At 36.1% G+C, this 20,379-nt stretch overlaps 1 protein-coding gene across 1 annotated transcript in view; it reads right to left on the reverse strand.

Moving 5' to 3' along the window:
• The window catches only part of HERC2 (HECT and RLD domain containing E3 ubiquitin protein ligase 2), a 98,290-nt gene that overhangs the window by 15,059 nt on the left and 62,852 nt on the right, over positions 1-20,379 (reverse strand). The window contains exons 62-83 of the mRNA XM_010281953.1: positions 20,170-20,314; positions 19,239-19,464; positions 18,162-18,333; positions 17,450-17,636; positions 16,531-16,671; positions 15,976-16,167; positions 13,746-13,899; positions 12,928-13,035; positions 11,662-11,793; positions 11,018-11,176; positions 10,812-10,930; positions 10,302-10,427; positions 9,161-9,316; positions 8,898-9,013; positions 8,578-8,776; positions 7,182-7,396; positions 6,338-6,515; positions 4,419-4,580; positions 3,206-3,297; positions 2,179-2,318; positions 1,067-1,254; positions 222-419 (exon numbers count right to left, since the gene is read on the reverse strand). Coding sequence (XP_010280255.1) covers positions 222-419; positions 1,067-1,254; positions 2,179-2,318; positions 3,206-3,297; positions 4,419-4,580; positions 6,338-6,515; positions 7,182-7,396; positions 8,578-8,776; positions 8,898-9,013; positions 9,161-9,316; positions 10,302-10,427; positions 10,812-10,930; positions 11,018-11,176; positions 11,662-11,793; positions 12,928-13,035; positions 13,746-13,899; positions 15,976-16,167; positions 16,531-16,671; positions 17,450-17,636; positions 18,162-18,333; positions 19,239-19,464; positions 20,170-20,314 — 3,505 coding nt within the window. The remainder of the gene's footprint in view (positions 1-221; positions 420-1,066; positions 1,255-2,178; positions 2,319-3,205; positions 3,298-4,418; positions 4,581-6,337; positions 6,516-7,181; positions 7,397-8,577; positions 8,777-8,897; positions 9,014-9,160; positions 9,317-10,301; positions 10,428-10,811; positions 10,931-11,017; positions 11,177-11,661; positions 11,794-12,927; positions 13,036-13,745; positions 13,900-15,975; positions 16,168-16,530; positions 16,672-17,449; positions 17,637-18,161; positions 18,334-19,238; positions 19,465-20,169; positions 20,315-20,379) is intronic.

Here is a 20,379-nt window from a genome sequence, read left to right on the forward strand (position 1 = left end):
AGTTATTTTTAAGATCAACACACAACAGCACTATGATGAACTGAAAAAAAATAAGAACACATTCACAAAGAAAGAAATCTGCATAATCAGAATGCAAATATTTGATGCATAACTTACAGAACAAATTGAGATATATAGCTATAGTTTCTTCAGAAACAGTTTAAACAGTACATTTCACTTAAAGTTACAAATAACTCCCTTAAAACCATTCTGATAAATACCTTTCCCTGTGATATCAGTATTCCCCGTAATGTGTCAAACCCAACTGAGGGTCCTTGGCCAGTTTCATCAAGCCTTCCTTCAAGATCAAACATTGGAATGCAAGGACAGAAGAGTTCAGAAATGTGATGCAACAGCAGAAGCCTGTTTCTCAATGAAATGATGGGAATTTCCTGCAGGTGATTGTACTCCATAGGAACCTATGGAAAGACAATAATATCTGCATGTAATTTAGAATTATTACAGAACAACAGTTCATAAGATTTGTAGATATATTTGTATTAGAAATTCAGATATTTGCTTATTCACACTATCAAAACTTAATACACAGACTTCAGTTGTTTATAAAACATACTAATAGCATCCATCTAAACTGAAACAAGTATTAGAAACATGACAGTTTGGCTACTCTTGCTATTCCATATTTTACAGTTCTCTTTATCCATAAAGAGATACATTTTACATCCTGTCATCACTACACCCAGATATTAGAGCTTAAAGATTAAATATTCAAAAAACAATCTTCTCAACATGAAGCAAGCAATGAAGAAAACCCTTGGAAGATATTCATAGCTGGAATACAGAATTAAAATTCCTGCCAATTTGCAAACTCTGTTAGTATTCTGCATTGGATTAACAAGGATGAAGAGTCTTTCTCACCTTGGGAAACTGGAATCCTTTTTTAGAAATACGGAACTAAAACAAAGTAACTGGCTCAAACTCGAAGCCAAATCAAAGCACACTGAGGTTATGCAGGGATTTAGAAAGGAAATATGTCTACTGAAAGACCAGCAACAAGGATACCAAGTATGATTAAAATCTGAATGCAGTAAGCCAAAAATATTACCTGTGTAGGGAGCTTGCCAGCATTAGCAGGCTTACTGGTTGACCAAGCTAAAGTATGTGCTGAGCCACAGGCTACTCTGTTGATCTTTTTACCCTGAAGTGCTGCAACCAAGCGTGGTCTTTGGATGGCATTAGTTGTTCCATCTCCAAGCTGCCCTTCATCATTATCTCCCCACGTATACACTTCCCCTAAACCGATAAAAAGAATTAATTGTTCTAAAGCTAAGATAGAAGCTTTTTGCCTTTTTTTTATTAGCATTTATAAATCATTTAACTGAATGAGTTATTGGACTGTAATCAAGATTTCTAAGACTGATGGCCATCCTGAAATCCACTGTCTATTGTAGATAAATCTTGAATGACACAGTTAGGCCCATAGTCTATGTAGAGCAGCTAGTATAAGATGCATTTATTTCCTCACAGTTTGTATAAGTTATAAGTTCTGTTCCAGAACAGGAGGAAATGGTGGAGCAGAAGAATAAAAGATACACCAGGAACAGCCTGTATTTGATAGTTTCATAGCAAAAAAAGCTGTTATTAAAAAAATTAGAAAAGGCTTAACATTTTGTATGAGAAGAAAACATCATATAATAGGCTATATTACTAGATAGGACATTAGAATAGATTATAACAATAACATTCAGTTATTGTGCAGACTTGTTAATTAAATGTGGGAATGAGTCTGCTACAAATAATATTCAGTATTTCAACCTGTCTGTAAGAAGCAATATTGTTTGTGCAGTGCTTCATTTAGCAAGTTAAACACCTCAGCAGTCTCAGAAGACCCTGTAGAAAAAAACAAGCCAAATCCATTCATTCTACTGCTTGACCAATCTAATTACTTTTAGAGCTCTAGATTTTGCTTTGACCATCAGCATTTATGAAACTTAAACTCTGTATTTTTTATTAATTTAAAACCTTCAGTTGGTTTTATATGATCATTTTAAATCAATGACATGCTTCGTGCTCAAGAAATATGCAACATCTGCAAACATAAAATATGTCCATGCACATAGAGGACCACAATTTTTAGCAAGCCTCCAAAAGCTGACTAAAAAAATAAAGTTTCATTTTTTCAAATTCAGTACTAAGTAAATTATTTGATTTTTATACCATCTTCAGTGCAGCAAACACAGTGCAAAGACCCAGTAGCAATTGCAATGACTTTCTTTCCTTGCAGTCCCTGCACTTGTCGTGGTCTTCTAACATGGTCATCAGATCCATGGCCTAACCGATGATAATCTCCTTTGCCCCTACACAGAGAAGGTAACATTTCAAAATAGTGTTTTAATTGTGGAGTAAACAGAACGACAGACCGTATCTGATATTTGGCCCGTACACATATTTATGAATGGTTCAATACCAAAATATTGTCCAAATATTCAACATTAATCATCCCTAGCTTGTATGACATGGATGTCATTCCGCTGATACAGTAAAAAATCTTAAACCTCCATTATGCTGTTCCTGTTTTGTGTAAGACCTTTTACCACTTTTGCAGGGGGTTGTTTGGTTTTTTTCCCCTCTTAAATGGATCAAATATTAGAAGCATTCTCTGCAAAAACAGTACGTTTACTAACCTCAAAGACTGGAACTTTGTACAGTTTAAGAATACCTCTCATGCCATGCAACCAAGAGGGCAGAAGGATGTTGGGAATGTATTTTGTTTAGTCTTTTTAAACACTTCAGTCTAGTAGTTTAAACTACAAAATTTAGAATAGCATAGAAAGATTCAAACAATGAACTAAAATCAAATTCTCAGACTACAGCCACCACAAGCTATACACAATTTTGATAAGATATGAGAATGTTATTTATGCTGTCATCTTCCACCCTGCAGGACACTTCAGGCTCATACTTCTACTGACCCCCCTGGAACTTCTGCATCTTTCAGTTGTCAATGCCTGGAATGAAAACTCTGTGCTTAGGTCTCCAAGACAACATACTTTGAATTTTCATTGAAATAGCACTACGAAATGTTCCTCAAAGTGGCAGACTTTATTACTAATCAAGACAGAGCAGTTCAAAAAAGTTTTTGATGAGGGAGAAAATCAAAACAGTGAAGGCAGTATAACACTAATACCTGTTGCATACAAGGTTACATCTAACAATGTCAAAACAACTAATACAAAACACTTACCACGTATATACTGCTCCAGATTTCGTAAGAGCCACAGAAAATTGTGATCCACATTCTACTTTAACCACTCCAAGGCCTGTGAGGGAATCAATCTAGCAAAATAATATCAAATGAAATGGAAGTTAATTAAGGAGGCTATAGTTTCACAAACTGCACTGTCTTAAGCAATATATAATGTGCAAGTGTATAAGTGTCTATATTTACAAGCAAAATGTGTATGTAGATAATTTAACAGAATTCTACTCCTTTCATCTTTCTACCATTTACTACTTAAACATCAAAAAGAAGCTCAGATTTGGCAAACTGTTGAAGACCATCTCTAGTGTTTTGCCAATAGTTACTCAGCAATTGCTCCTTAGTAGAAATGGTAAGGCTCTGCCTCCAAATACTCAACATTAATCATACCTGGTTCTTGTACAACACAGATGTGATTCTGCCACCGCAGGAAAAAAATATTTAAACCTCCAGTACACTCTTCATATTTATTCTGTGTAGGTCTTTATGCCACTTTACCATCAATTCTATGGGAGTGATGATAGATGAAACATAAACTAGCTGTTTTCGTATTGCGTTACATCATGCAATAAAAAAATGTTATTTGGGACAGGCTGGTAAACTCTGTCCATTTGGAAACAGAATCGGGACAGCTGTATCCAGGGGATAAAGTGTGATTCCTAAAATCCACTGTGCATAGGTATACATGGTGACACTCACATTTCTCAAACACAAACAATGTTCATCTTCATGACAAGTGCTGTAATTCAAATTAAATGGCTACATGGATTTCATTTGTAACAGATGAAGAGATTCCAAGTCAACCATGCATTCACATGAAAGGTTTAATATAAAGTAAGATTACTTTTTAATCAATTGATAGCCTTTTCTGGAATAAAGTTATGACTTCAGCAGTATTATGGAAATTTATTAACACAAGGAAATATGAAGATTTATTGGCAAAATCTAATGTTTTGACAGGAATCAAAATTAAAATGAGAAATATTGCTGGAACCAGCAATGTTCTCCACGGAAAAAACTTTCAAGTGCAACTTTAACAATCAGCACAAAATTTAGACTTGTCATTGTAACCCACAAAGTTTGTTCTTACAACAATCAAAATATTAAGTAGAAGTTCGCACATATTGACAAATCTGTCTTCAGCATTCTCTGTCAACCTTATGGTTTCTAAAACAATGAAAAAATTGTATTCAAATACCTTCATTGGTACTTTACAGCCATCACTGCCTCCTCTCCCAAGTTTTCCATAATCTCCATCACCCCAGGACCAGACTGTATCATCATCAGTCAGGCACAATGTCTGTGCATCTCCGCTGCCACAGGCTATGTCAATCACACGGTAGCCCTGGAGAGCTTCCACCTGTAAAGAAATTGCTCATTTTTGTTCACAATAAAAGACTCAATCGTTTTCATTTATTTGCAGAAAAGATGACAAACACAACTTGGAGAGGTGCTTCACTGGAACTACAAGTCTGAAACACCACAGGAACAAGCAAATAAAGGCAAGTCAAAGGGCTTTTCTCTTTTCAAACCAGCAAAATGAAAACTGTGTATTTTAAATACTGGGGTTTTTGGTGGTTTTTTTTTTGTTTGTTTTTTGTTTTTTTGTTTTTTTTTTTTTAAATTCATGAACTAGTTAAAATTTTTTTGACCTGGAACAGTCAGGGAAAACAATTCATACAAAACATGCGAAGTTATCAAAGACTACATTCTCTTTAAACAATTGCACGCTCTCTGAGTGAGTATTGTATACAGTAAGAAAAAAAAAAAGAGTCTTATTTTCAAATACTCTTTTACTAGTTTACAATTTTCTAGCACTTGCATCATGTCTGAATTTAATCAACATCTTTTGAAATGCTGCCATCTAGTGATGAAGTATGGGATTTGGACTCACAAAGTACAAGGATTGTGAACCACTTGTATCACATCCTCCCCATCCTCATCCCTACTTGAAATAGATTATAGGTAGCAGAATCTATCATCCAAAGCAGCACGGAACCTCACATAGTTCAAGTCATCTACAGATTATTTCTTTTCATACTAACCAAGAACATGGATGGGGGAAAGGTGTATAAAGATGTATAGGAAATGGCGGGTAGACCTTGCTTTTTGGGGAGCAGGGGAATGAGAACATCTGGTAAGGTTCCAAAGTGGACTAAGAATGTATGATACCTTGTCCCACAAATTAAAGCACTGAAAAAAGTTAATGCTTGCATGAAAAGAAATATATGCACAGAGCTATGAAAAATGACACACTAACATTTAGTTTGATTCAAATAATGTAATCTTATTCTTTGCTGTATTTTCAGCAAGAGGACACAGGTAGCAAAATGAACTCTCATTTCAAAGGCAGGGCAGTCATCTTACTACAACTATTCCAACTTAAAGCTCTTAGAGTCTAGTTCACAAGAGTACAACAGTCTGAATTACAACTCGTCAGATAAGCAGTATACTCATTCCTTCCACATTCAATACTGTACAAGTTCTCAGATTTACCACTTAAGAATCAAAGAGAAACAGCCGCCATCTTCATCATTCATGCCATTTCATTCATTGCTTTACTCAAATTTCTTCAGCAAATAGCAATTATATACTTCATAATTACTTCGGTTAAATTCTTATTAACTTAGTATATACTCCAGTAACATCTCAGTATTCAATCATAAGAATTAAGAATCTAATAATTAAAGTCAGGGGAAAAAAAGGCAATTAGCAAGTGACTAAGTGGCTATCACTGTAATCACTGGTATATTTTCCAGGAAGTAAACAACGAGGGGACCCCGTAGACAAGGAGCTCACTTGTTACTTTCAGTGTGAACTACTCCTGTGAAGGGGTGGAATTTACTTACTGGGGGGTGGGGTGTTTGATCTGGGGTTTTCTTTAAGTCTTCTCTAAAACAAATTCCTTATAAGCTCTTTAGTGACCTTTAGCAAAGTTCTGCAGCTTTACTTCACTTTATTCTTCTGAGCAATTCCTGTTTACTAAAGCAACTGTTCACTTCTTACAAATAAATGCCACCACTTTGCCCTTTTATTCTTTATATGCAGAAATGCAAAAAAGTTACAAAGCAGAAGGTAAGAACTGGACTAAGACTGTAAACTCCAAAGGTTTCTTACCAGCTTAGGTTTTAGTTGGTCTTCACTATCTCCATGCCCAAGGCGTCCGTATCTTCCCTTTCCCCATGTAAAAAGGTCTCCTGCAGCTGTAATACATGCGCTGTGTGCTCCTCCAGCAGCAATGTCAACCACTTCTATACCTCTCAGAGATTCAATTACACGAGGACGATCACAAGGGCTGGAATTAAAATATTTGTCTTGACAAAACTTTTAGAATTGACCATTCACGTTCACCAATGTATGGAGAGAGGCTTTTAACATGAGTATGAGGACACCTAAAATAACTATTTGCTTTTTCAAATAGTTCAATATCCTAAAGATTTATGTTTAATTAGTCATTCATAAATATTTTCAGAGGCCTATAAATGCTAGAAGTATTTTACTTCATGTTATACTAGAGCATTGCAGGTAAGCTGAAACTACAAAACCATTTTCATTAAAATCTAGTCAAAGCTAAGCATTTACCCTGGAAAATCAGGGTAAACACAACAGAACTCCTCCTTTAATGTACGCAACAACGCATGTGGAAATCAGAAGCAGAATGACAGTTTTGCTCCCTAAAATTCCTTGAAGTTCCATATACCTGCAAGACAGATCCCAGAGAAAAGCCACCGGAATTCAGCATCCACAGATGTGTTAGAACACAGTATCTGATTACAGAAATCAAAGTAACTGTTTATCTGAAAATTATTTTGTTTCTCCAATTTAAAAATGTACATTTCCACATCACTACTTAACACTGACTTCTACATACAGTCAGTACTCATACACAATAGTTCAAATCATAGCAACTATACTAAGTATCCATTAATAGTTTTTAAAAATATTTCAAAGTGTTACTTACCTTCGGTTTCCATGACCAAGTTTACCATCTTCTGCTTCACCCCAAGAATAAACTTCTCCCTCAGAAGACAATGCCAAACAGTGCTTTCCTCCCGAGTTCACTGCAACTTTTTTTATAAAAACATGTTGAATGGATTCCAGTAAAGTTGGAGTAGAAACCGACTCTGTTCCTCCAATTCCAAGCCTACCACCTGCTCCATATCCAGTGGCATACAGCTTTAAAGTGAAGAATAAAATTTAATTTTGTTTGCCTCTTCAAAAACATTCGAGTCGTAGAAAAGAATTCTTAATGAGTGTGTACTGGAATGCAGTTAAAGGAAAGCCCAGAAAACCAGCTTCTTATATGCCTCTATAACCTCTTCGAGAAAATAAGAAGGATTTTGAAATATTTCACAAAAAGAAATGTGAAAACACAGCTACTTTCAAGTCAATATGAACTGTCACCAACCTCACAGATTTAATTTTAAATGCTAAGTCTGATTTTGTAAAAGTATCAAGAAACCATAGGTTTGTGTGATGACATTACAAAATCATCTATCACCTGTATGTCTCTTTCAAGCAGCACTATTCCAGTTTTCTTTCTTCTGTGGAATATAAACACCTAAACACAGTTGCTTCCTCCCTTTCTGTCCCATACATAGTTTTAAATACTGCTTTTCACTCTCTTTTTGTCTATCTGAACAGAATGATGTCAAGCAATGTCATTAATCTGTTCTTTATCCTTCTGTGAATTATTAACAAGGATGATACTGACTGCTGAAGAATCAGTATCTCACTAGATGGATGTAACTGTTACAAAAAGCTCTAGCTAAAATTCTCCATCACATCCTTAACACAAAGCTGCCATCTGTATCAAAATAAAGACTTTCAAATTCATTAACTTATTTTTTTCTCCTATACCTTACACTAAACCTCTGCATGATGCTCCTTTTCACTCAGGATTTAAGCATCTGCAATTACATCCTGCAATGCCTAACTTACAGGCATTTAGCCAACTGTGAACAATCTCAGATTCCAATTACACCGCTCCCCTGTCAGAGAGACATAATAACCATCACATTTTTACTGTCTGTCCTGTTTTATGGGACTCTCTGAGCATGTTACTTGTATTCAGCTTTGTCTTCCAAACTGTGGTAACAGTTTTGAATTGAGAACTAAAATACATGTCTCATTTTGTGCATTTAACGCTATAATAAACTTAATTCCTAGACTGCACTGGTAGAGTGGGTATAGTTCAGTTTCTTTAAAAAAATAAAATAAAATAAAACTAATAATAATAAAACCAACAATAATAAATCTGTGCTGTGCACATTATTTTTTCTTCAGCCAAACCTATTCTGAATGAGGATGAAACATTTCAAGGAAGCCTAACAAACAAACATTTGTTGTGTCCTTACTTTCCCATCAGCAGTCACTGCAAACAGAGTCTGTTCACCACCAATTAACTGCACTGGTCTAAGGGTAGCAAGAGCTTCACATGGAGTTGGGACTTTGACTTTTGCCCCTTCAATCCCACCAAGTTGTCCTCTGTGATTATGACCCCAACCATAAATAGTTCCACTGCCTCCAGCTGAAAGTGTCCAATCATCAGGTCGTCTGCAGAAAATGAAAAAAAAATTTTAAAAGAGCTTTTAAAAAGTCACAAGAAAATGCAGTTTAGCATTATGCAAGAATGAAGCATCACAAGACCAAACCAATGACAGTTGAAAGAAATAACCTATTCATCCACTGGACAAGCTGCTCATCCTGTTCTCTCTTAAAGACATCATGGCATTCATGAAGAACATCCATATTTTCATTGTCTGCCATTAATTCTCGGATTTTCTTTGCCACCTGTAAAATATTTTGGATTAAACAATATTATTCAAACTATCAGTTACTCCTACCACAGCTGGCATAAAATACGTCAGACTCAGTAGATCTTTTCAATTGAAACACTTTCAAAGGTTCCATGAACCATTTAAAATATTCCTGCATTACCTCATCAAGGAAAAGACGAGGTAATGGTGTCCTTTTATCAAGAGCCACAGCAACTCTGGATGCCATACAGTATCTCCTGAACCAGGCCCATTTGTGTGTCTCTGCACAGCAAGGGAGAGTGTCCAACTCCAGATCACAAGCAAGAGCCACAAGCACCTGCAGTCAATCAAAAAACATTTGAGAGATGTATCAAAAATGTGTAATAAAAAGTTTTATGCATTTGATGTAGCTGAACAGCTCATAGACCAGTAGGGCCTCAACACAGTCTAAGACATGTAAAGCGCAAGGGACATTAAGAGCCATCTTCGTTACCCTCACTGATGGGGCAGCATCAACTGTACCCACACTATCTCACATAGTTAGGTATCTAATTCCCTCTTCCAAACCAGAGATTTTCACAACTTCCCTGTGAAAAACACTCCTACATTAACTAACTTTCCTATATCAAATACTATGTGCTAAACTTTTTACCTTCAATTTCTAAACTAAGTCACCCTCCTACAATTCAATCAATTTTCAATTTGATTCAATTAAATTGAATTTCAAATTCATTTTCAATCAGATCCAATTTCAAATGAATGTTACTGATGAAGACTGTGAACAACGGATCACTTCTTCGCTATATAAACTTTTATGTATTTCAAGAATTTCTTTTTCTTAAGATTAAGTAAGTCCTCTTATTTTAACTTTTACTACATGGGAGGTTTTTTCAGCCTTTTATTCTTGTTGCTCTTCTCTAGACTTCTGCAGTTTGAGGCTTTTTTCACTTTGAAGTACAGGCTCCAAAACTGAATAGCCTTCCTTTTAAGACATTCTTATTTGTTCCAACTAGATGTAAACAAAACCTTTGGAGTATTTAAATAAATAAATAAAAACATACAACACTCCAATTAGGACAACCCAGAAATCACTTATCAAAAAGTGTAGTCTACTGTACTTCCAAGATGTTTTTCTGACCTACGTACCTCTGCCTAGCTATGTACTCCTCATTCTTTATTTGCATATTTGATTCTCCTTTTAGAAGTAGCACTACGATTTTGTCAGAAAATGTTTCTGATATAGGACTAGCTGAGCTTACCACATCTCACAAAAAAATCCAGAACTAATACTAATGAATTCTTTACTGATTGTACCCCATTACCTTAAAGAAAGGGCTGTGGAGCAATTGTTTGCCACCTCTCACGATGGGGTCTTCATAGTCAAACTGTCGCTGCAAAGCTTCTGGAAGACCTTTAACCAAAGCAGCTAAAGCACTCCCTGTGAAACTCTAGAGAAACCACAGAACTAGAAAGTTAGTCTATCTGTATACTTTATGTATTACAGAAAATACATTATTTAGATGACCATGACAAAATATTAATAACTTCCCAAACTACAGGTAGCTATGTTGAAGTATGATTTCCATCCATTTCCTAATACAAAATATTTCTATCTCTTTTTGGCAGTTCCAAACCCGTATCTGTAGAGTATTGGAATTAGCCATTTTTTTCTAAAATCTTTACAGACTTGCAGACCTGTGCAAGGCTAGTCATTTGCACACTTCCTATCTTGCCATTAACAACAAAAATGTTGTACACCAGGGACAGCATTCATGCTTCATATACATCTTAATGTGAAAAATGTGAAGAGGAGAGCATCACTGCCTTCTTACCAAAGCCCGTGTTTCTCCATCATTATCCCCTAGAATCCGGTTGATGTTAATAGACTGGCCAAACTCTGTTGTAAGCAGTTTCCGTAGTCTCTGCAAGGCCCACATTCTGTGGCCAGCAGCTAAGGAAACACAAGCACACAAAGAACATAATTGCTTAAAACGATCATTTTAACTTCAAACAGATTTAATTTTAAGACTACACCTACCTAAGGCACTCAGCTGAGCACAAGCTGCAAGTGAAGCTGCCAAGCGAGGAACTATACTCCTGTTCGAAGCAAAATTTAAGCGAAAATCCAACAAACATGTAACCAAATCCATTGAGGGGCATGAAAGAATACAGCGATCTGACAGAAGGTCTTTAGGGCCTGCAAGAAACAAAAAGCAAAAAAAGGTGGGGAAGATTTGTCCTCAGATTGAAATAAGAGCAGGATTTAGCTGACCAAACACAGCAGACTAGAGCACCCATCTACATCTGAGTTGGCCCATTCCACCTCCTTTTGAAGGGATTGGAAGAAAGGCACCTGCATGACGTAATTCACCTAATTCCAAAAGAGATGCATTAAAAAAAATTTCAGCTGAACTGTGCCTCAAAAGTATCCTCTCTTCGTTGATGAAGAGGCAAACTAGAGTGATTACAAAATATTTTTATGTCTTCCCTATGTACAAGCGCATCTCACAGGACTTTGTTGAAAATGCTTCCTAAGTATGAATAAAAATGTTGTCTTAGTGTGAATGTAAATGAACTATTGAACTTTGGCATGTAAGTATCATGCAGTAAATGCAACTGTAAAAAAAAGACAAGTAGATCTACTCTCTTGCCCTTCTGTAAACATCATATATGATACCTTACCTGCAGCTGGCATGATAGGGTAAACAGTGAATCGCCATCCCCATCCATTCACAGAGCCATCACTGATGAATTTCCACTTTAGTTCATCCCCTGGAATGCGCAATTCACTAGACCAATCTGACCACTCACGACCTGTCACAGTAGGCAACATGAACATATTCATCTATATGGTCTGAAACAAAATGCAAGCCACTCATCTTGCAACCTCCCGCCACGGTTATACATTATAAACATAATATAAACACATTCAAGAAAATGAAAAAAAGCTATGTGAAGCACATGAACATAACTATGAAGATGTTACATTAACGAAACTTAAGTCTTAAACAGTTCAGTTAGCCCTGCTCACAGATACCCTCAGTACTTTTAATACCACATTCAAAAGACAATTATGAGGTCTTACTAAAATCCATTGTCCTATTTTCAAATTATATTTTCATATTACAAAACACGTAACAACATATATATTAAATTAAGCTTTATGGCTTTTTCCAACCAGGAATTCAATCAGAAACTTCACAATAATGAAACACATGCACATCTGAAACAGTTTGGGGAAAAATGGGTCAGCAATAAAAGCCCACATCAGACTGCTCAAAAACATTAAGAACAGGCAGTAACTACAGAGACTCTTGCACATGATGTAATGTATGAGTAGGTTAAATGCAAAATTCGATGAGATTAAGATTATTCCTTTGGAGTCTACTGCAAATTAGTAGTGCTTAAAAATGAAATCAGAGATAATAGGATATAAGATGTGAAGATTTAATTTAGTGTCATGTACATAGGCCAGCACAGAAACCAGAAAGAGAGCCTAGGTATTATTGTGGGCATTAGACAACAGAAGAGCATTTGTCTTGACTGTATGAAAGTTCAAACTTCTGTAAATATTACTTGAAAAAGGAAAAACAAGTTAAGAAAAAAGTATCCTTTTCCAATTGTGTTCCAATTTGTTAAAACATACTTTGATTATACAGAAATTCACACATGTTGGCTGGGGTGATAAACACTGATTTTTTTACACTCTATGACAACATGACCTTCTGAGAGATTCTCTATATTCAAAGATGCAAGATCACTCTTATGAGTCTGTTTAGATCCTATATCTTTTTTTAGTTTAAAACAGAGTATAAATTTACACAGTTTTTCCTCTTTTTTTACTGGCACATCCCTCACAGTAAGTCAGTCACAGACAGTGGTACATTTCATTAAACTTTTAATAGTAAACCACACAAGACATTTTTGAAAAGCACTAGTTCTCATAACCTGATCGGACGGAAACAATTCTGTTGACACCATCCATTATGGTGAGTGGATCATGACGCCGCTCTGTAGAACACTGGCGATCAAATTCTACCCTCAGTCCCTCAGCACCTAAACAGCAACAAAGAGTTCACACATTTCTACAGAGCAATCAATACCATGAACAAATGCAGTATTTTAGAAATCCACACGAAGTCAAACACAGCTGTTTGGAAGCCACAGTGTTCATTAATAAAAATAACTTTCTTTGGTTTAATGACATTATTTGTCTGTAATTTCTTCTTTTTGAAAGGCTTACATCATTGCAAGCTCATGTGAGTCAAGGCTAGCAGACAGAGGACTATATTCAGAACATTCCAAAGTACAGCTGCAACAGACAAAAAATGTCTATTTACAGTTAAGGCAAATAGCTCTTTGTTGCCTGTACCTTTTGATATGTACTCGATAACATAGTGAAGGAAGCACTAAATGAAAAGACAGCATTAAAACAAAAAAGTATTTCCCTAATGCTCAAGACTAGAAGACAGGTGTTCAATTACTGACCCTGAAAAAGATTCAGTCCTTCTCAGCTTCATAACTGAACAGAGAACAGCAATGATACACGGCTGTAATCACAGCCAGTGAACCCAAAATGTGCATTTCACAGGATCGAGACGTTCATGCAGTATGTAAGTGCTTTAGGAAATACTTTATTATAGCGACAGGACACATAACATGGCTTTAGAAGTTCAATACACATTTTTGCAAGCTAAGGAAAAGTTTCATGCATGCAGGCTTGAACTTAACTGAATTTTAGTATCATAACTCTGAAAATTCTATACCTGGTATTTTCACTGTGCCGCTAGAAGATGTATCATCAGTATATGGATGACTGCTTTCTACCACAACTGGCTGTGAAGAGAGGCGACCACTTTGTGAATCAGTTGCCACATCTTCTAGTTCAGTAACACACAGCTCCAACAACATATCAGCAACCTAAGAAAAGAAAAAATAAATACTTTATGAAAAGTTTGATTAGTCCAAGAAATCTAAGCCAACCACCATTTTTCCCAAATTTAAAATAAATAAACAAATAATTTGGTTTGTTAAAGCTAGAAAAACTAAAACTAAAAAGTCAAACACAAGTTTCCTGTAAGTAAATGACAACACAAATGTTTTCCCTTACAGAAAAAAACAACTGTAAAATCTAAACTGTAAAGCACAGGCCAAGAGATTAATGAAAGGTGTAAATCTCTCCCTGTAGCCAGTGTCGGTGTGGCCTCACCTTGAGAACTGTGCACAGTTCTGGGCCCCACAGTTTAAGAAGGATGTGAAGGTCCTTGAGTGCATCCAGAAAAGGACAACAAAGCTAGTGAAAGGGCTGGAAGGAATGTCCTGTGGGGAGTGGCTAAGGACTTGGGGCTTGGCTAGTTTGGAGAAAAGGAGGCTGAGGGGCAACCTCATGGCTCTCCACAGTTTCCTGAGGAGGGGGAGTGGAGCGGGAGGTGCCGATCTCTTCCCCCTCTATCCAGTGACTGGATGCATGGGAATGGCTCAAAGCTGCATTGGGGGAGGTTTACACTTGACATTAGGAAGCATTTCTTTACCAGGAGGGTGGTCAAACCCTGCAACAGGCTTCCCTGAGAGGTGGTCAATGTCCCAAGCCTGTCAGTGTTGAAGAGGCATTTGGACCATGCCCTCAGTAATATGCTTTAACTTGCTCAGCCCAAGTCAGGCAGTTGGACTAGATGATCATCGTAGGTCCGTTCCAACTGAAATAGTCCATTCTATTCTATTTTAAATATTTAACCAGAATGTAATATTGCAAAACATTGTTTGGAGAGAAAATTCAAATAGTGCTCATTTTTAAAGAGCAGTTTCAAATAAAAATTGACTCTCAAGGTTAAAAAAACAAAACAACAAACAAAAAACACCAAAGCACAAAAAACACCCATAAACACACACAAAAAGCTACTCACTATTAATGCTACAAGCAAAAATAAGTAACAGTTTGAGCAATTGCCTCTAGATGAATAGTGTCTGTCAGGCTCTCCCACAACCCTACTTCACTTGGACAGAGATACCATACATTTTTGTTGTTTAAAATTGAAGCTCTCTTGTCATTTACACCTTTAATAAATACATAAAATTTCTCTCAATTCAATGGATGCTCCTTAGGAAAGTCATTATTCACCTTTTTCGTTAGTGAAGCCAAGTTGAATAAAAGAATACAAAAATCAGCTTTGTATAATTACTTCTGATGTTTCAAATCAGTCTTTAAGCAGTGCAAAGCCATAAATTAACTATATCATATAAGCATCTTATGCATTGTTATAAATGCATAAAAGAAATGCATTATAACTCATTAGGAAAAAAATATTTGAAGGCTAAAGCTACAAGAAACATTAAACAAGTTTCAGTTTATTACTGTAAATAGATATTCTATAATTTATGACTTGTAGCATTCTTTCATATAGCTGTTGGTATCCAATATTACAGCACCTATTAATTCTGTTTGTCAGTTGTCCCAAAAAACCCCACACCCAGGGATACTTTGTGATTAGTTAGAAACTTCAAGGCACCAAATGTAAATCTTAAAAATTAAAAGAAATTACTATATTGTTAACAATAGATTAACAGCATTTTTAGATAGCAATAATGACTGCATCAATTTGAGAACTCAGATGCAAAACAAAACCAACATGGAATTTTTTAAACTAACATTCCATAGATCCAGGAAATAGGGCTTGATTAATTCAGCTTCCTTCCAATAACCACAGCCACTTGTCCAATACATAAATACAGTTCATTAAGCTTCTATTTTAGTGTCTAATTGCAGTATGACAAATCGAGGAAAGAGTCTATTACTGACATTTGTAGCACATGCACATATTCATGTAATATTTCTATTAAAAATCATTACAGTTCATATGCATTTAAGTTCAATTCGAATTTTTCATGTTTTTTTCCAAGTTTTTCAGTATGTTGAACTGCACTTCAAATTAAAGAAATATTCTAATAAGCTACTAATAAAAAGGACATAGTTAAAATGCAACAGTAACAAAACCTGACCTGTGGGTAAGCTGTGCCCATACCAGACAGCACAGCTGAAAGAACATCTCTTCCCTTTTCACCTGCTCGGTTGGACACAGCAAGCTTCAGCAGGTCAACCATGACACGCGTGTCATCTGGTACCAAGAGACTAGTAAACTCATCCAAGTACTGTGGTTCTGGGCCAGATACTTTACTTTGACTTTCTACATCCTACAAAACAAATTGCAGAAATATTTAGACAGTGAAGATGAAAGAAGTATCTCACTGAATCTGAACAAGTTAACTCGTCTGAAAAAGTTTAAAGATAGTTTAGAATACAATTCGTAAATCTGGGATTATACAGCCCCAAAATTAACCTACTGTTAAACCCTCAACTGAAAAAGCTTTCCTAAACTTAACGTCCTTTAACTTGGGGGGCAGTGGGGAATGGGACGGACGGACACACTCTGTCTTTGGATAGATTTAAGACATGCAGACATTTATAGAATAACTTTAAAAGCACAAAAAAAGCGAAACAGCTTGATAAAAGCATAATAAGGACTTAAGTTTTAAGGAAGGTATTGACAACATTACTTCTTTAGTTTTTGTCATGGTTTCTGCAATGATACTGGCAGCTCCAGGGTCATCTGTAACTGGAATGAAAGGACGGGAAGAGGCAGCAGCAGCTGAGGGAGTTACAGCAGATGGTGTCACAGCATCTTCTGAAGAAACAACCTAACCAAAACAAATAATAGTTAACAAAAGCTGCAACAAGATACTGTACAACCTTTAAAAGTCTACTTATTTATTAGAAGGGCTTATGTTCAAAGACAGCAGCAATTTAAAAACAGCCATAAATTCAAACCAACAGATTCACTCCCTGTACTTCTAGCTTCTATTTTATGTTCCTAACATGGCAAACCAGCCAACACCCCCGTGAATGCCAGCTGCTACAAAAACATACTATAAAACATCAGTGTGGGCAGGAAAGTCTACAACATAGAAGACAAGCCTCAACAATAATTGTTTGGAAAAGGAAAAGTTCTCTTCAGTAGCAAGCCTCTTCTTTTTTCTGCTTCTGTTAGCAGCTGGGAGTCAACAGTAGAACCGCATTCAGGCCCCCCTGTCTACATTAGTTGATATAACTTTACAATTACATTTCATTAAATAATTGTCCAATATTCCCTTAGTCTTGACTTCTTTTTTATCTTTTTTTAAAGATCACTCCTGTAAAATGAATTTACTATCTGGTCAAATAGTTAATATTTTCATCTTAACTCTAAAATACTAGTAGAAATTGTACAATTGCATTTAAATGATACACTGCATTCTGAAAGTTCAAAACTGACTTCACACTAAAATTTTAGTTTTTCCAAATCTCATATACGCAGAGTACCCACTTAGATTAGAGCATGAAAGTACTATTTAATCCCTGCTGTTATCAAACAAAACGGGACAATATTTTTCAGCTTTACTGTTAAACACTGATGGAAAAATTCTCTTGACACTTTACCTCCCCTCTCCTGTCCTGCCATGGGTTTGGGCTCAGCCTCTCTTCTGTATCTCCTACAAGCATGCATTCATCTCCACTTGCAGGGCTTCCTGTAGAAGTAGCATCTGATGGTGGGGCTGGCGATGAAGAAGGACATTCTACTGGTGCAATCATACTTGCAGGCATCAATGCTCCAACAACTGCATCCCTGAAATCATTTACGATAGATTAACATAAACCTAATTATAGCCCCTTGTTGAACTTGGAAAAAATTGTATTAGCTTGTCTTAATAAAATAAGGAAAAGTTTCCAAGCTCTGGAATTTAGAGAGTAGTTTATCTCCATTCTCCTTTAAAGCCACTATTTTACATGAGTTCCTCTTAATAAATTTTAGCACAAATACTCTGTTCTCTACCAACAACAAGAGCAGCACTGTAAAGTTTTATTGTTCTTTCCACCTTGCCTCCCGCTACTTCCTCCGTATCATATATCAAGATTTACTTACACTCCTTTTACATTATTTACTTGAGCATTCCTAAATAAACATTTTTTTCCCAGGCACTGGGAGCTTCTGTCAAGAAAACATAACAGCATAAAGCTAACATCAACATCAAAAGAAAATTTAAATGAGGTTTAGGCCTATGCTGAGGAGTCCAAACTTCGTACCTGACTCAAGAGACCCTAACAGATAGTAATTTTGCTCTGCAAAAGACAAGAATGTTTGCATGCCTACCTGGCATACATGATCTGTAATGCCATCAGTATATGAGATAGCGCCTGCTGTTTGGCAACATTCCCATCAAGCGACAGGAGAATCTTAGCAAGGGAAGGGCGATTCGGCTTGGAACTGTTTGCACCACTAATTTTGTTACTGGCAGCAGAAGAATCCGCATCTGAAGGAACACCTGTAGTGAGGGGGGAAAAAAAAAAAAGAGCAAGCATTTTTTAATGGTGTAATACATAACTGGAACTGATTTATCTAATTTATTTTCTTGTTAAGTCAGAAAGATGACTGTAAAACTAATTCTGCAGTAGATTGTTAAGCTGCAGTGCCTATGGATGCAACATCAAAGTCAATACTGAGGCTTTGCAGCAAGAGCTTTCATAAAATAGTGTTCCACCTTGTTACTTACTCATGAAGATTAAGGTAATACAGATATAAATATTTCAGTGATCAGTAACTAAAACAAGTTTTACTTAACACAAAAATTTCTCAAATACCAAGAATATTTATTAGGTACTATTAAAAACAGTAATCAAATATTATATATATGTAGTTCTTGCTCCTTTTTTAATACATTGCCTTGTTCATGAAAAAGTTCAATCAGCAAAATGTTTGTTGCTTTTATATTCAGCACAAGACATTGCTGTTTTGCCTCCCTAATTCTCACCTACCTTAGAAACAAAAGGTAACCGTAACATTAAGAATTATAGCAAGAGGTAACATGTAAGACGACCAATATTACAGTAGCATCCATCTACCATTATCTCCATAAAGCTCTATCCCATATTAAAGACAAAGTCTTTGGTGCAGTTGATGAAGCATGTTGTATTTTAATTTCCTGAAGAACAACAAAAGTTCAAACTAATGCTACTTCTAAACAAGTCCTTTACAACTTCCACTGTCAGGAAGAGGTTGCATTGGGGATTTTTTTAGAGGTGTGTAGTTTTTTTGCTGTTTTGTGGTGTTTTTTTAAAAGACAGTTTTCTTTTTGCACTCTTCTATCACCTATTAAGCCACACACACAACTAGCTCTCCAAAGGCATTAAAAAAACATCAAAACAACAATGTAAGGTAATAAATACCAACCAAGATAAGAAGCACCTAAAGGGTCCCTCGCTGTCTGGAAAAGTACTGGTTCATGAACAGATGGTGTAGCTACATCCACTGTTGTCCACGCTACACTGTGGGAAGACCCACAAGCAACTCGAGTGATTTTCTGGCCTTCCAAGCCCTGGACGAGAGTCGGCTTTCTATTGACTGTAGTAGTTCCATTGCCTTGTTGCCCATGGTCATTGTCACCCCAAGCGTAAACCTGCCAGTAAACGTTTCCACGTATTACTTTGCTTCACTGGTTGCCCCATTTAATTATTTTCTTAAAAAATCCTACAAAGGAATCTTAGTGATTTGTATTATTAATCTAGGACACTTTAGAGAACCTATTGCCCGTGACTTTTTTTTTTCCCCCGTTAAATAATGCAGGCACTATCATACATCAAAAGGAAAAAAAAAAAAAAAATCATCAAAGCAGCACTTTATCAGATGATTCATAAATTATTGCCAACTCATAAATCATCAACTGATTCATAAATTATTCAATGTGAACAGCAAGTTAGAAGAATTAGTTACACACAGTAATTACACTGTGGATCTGAATCAACACTATGATAATGATAATGCTGGATCACAGCAGAAAAATCTGTCCAGAATACTATGACTACTTCTGCATTTCAAGAGTGAGAAGCAGGAAACTGATCATGAGATAATATATAAACTAGGAGAATATTACAAAAGCTACAGTGACAACAACATTTAACCTCCAATAATAATATGAAAGCTAATATATTTTAAATTACCATCATGCTTATATTTATTCAGGACTTAGATAAGCAAATAAATATCATTAGAAATTTTTATTCCATTTAATCCACACAGATGCTATTACACTATTCTTCCTCGACAGTATAGATTCCTTTCTGGATCAAGTAAAAAGCTGAAAGGAGGGTGATGCACAACGTACCTGTCCAGTGTCAGTAACAGCTAGGCAATGGAGTGCACCTACAGCCACGTGCACGATCTTTTTACCTCTCAGCCCTTCCACAACTTGTGGCTTTCGTACATGTACATCTGTGCCATGGCCAAGCCTGAAGTAGTCACCCTTACCCCTGCAACAGATAGCAAACGTAAAATTCAAAACAATTATATCATTTACACATTCCCCTCTCAATGC

This window comes from Phaethon lepturus, unplaced genomic scaffold, assembly GCF_000687285.1.
Source record: "Phaethon lepturus isolate BGI_N335 unplaced genomic scaffold, ASM68728v1 scaffold17932, whole genome shotgun sequence".
In the NCBI taxonomy this organism is placed as follows: Eukaryota; Metazoa; Chordata; class Aves; order Phaethontiformes; family Phaethontidae; genus Phaethon; species Phaethon lepturus.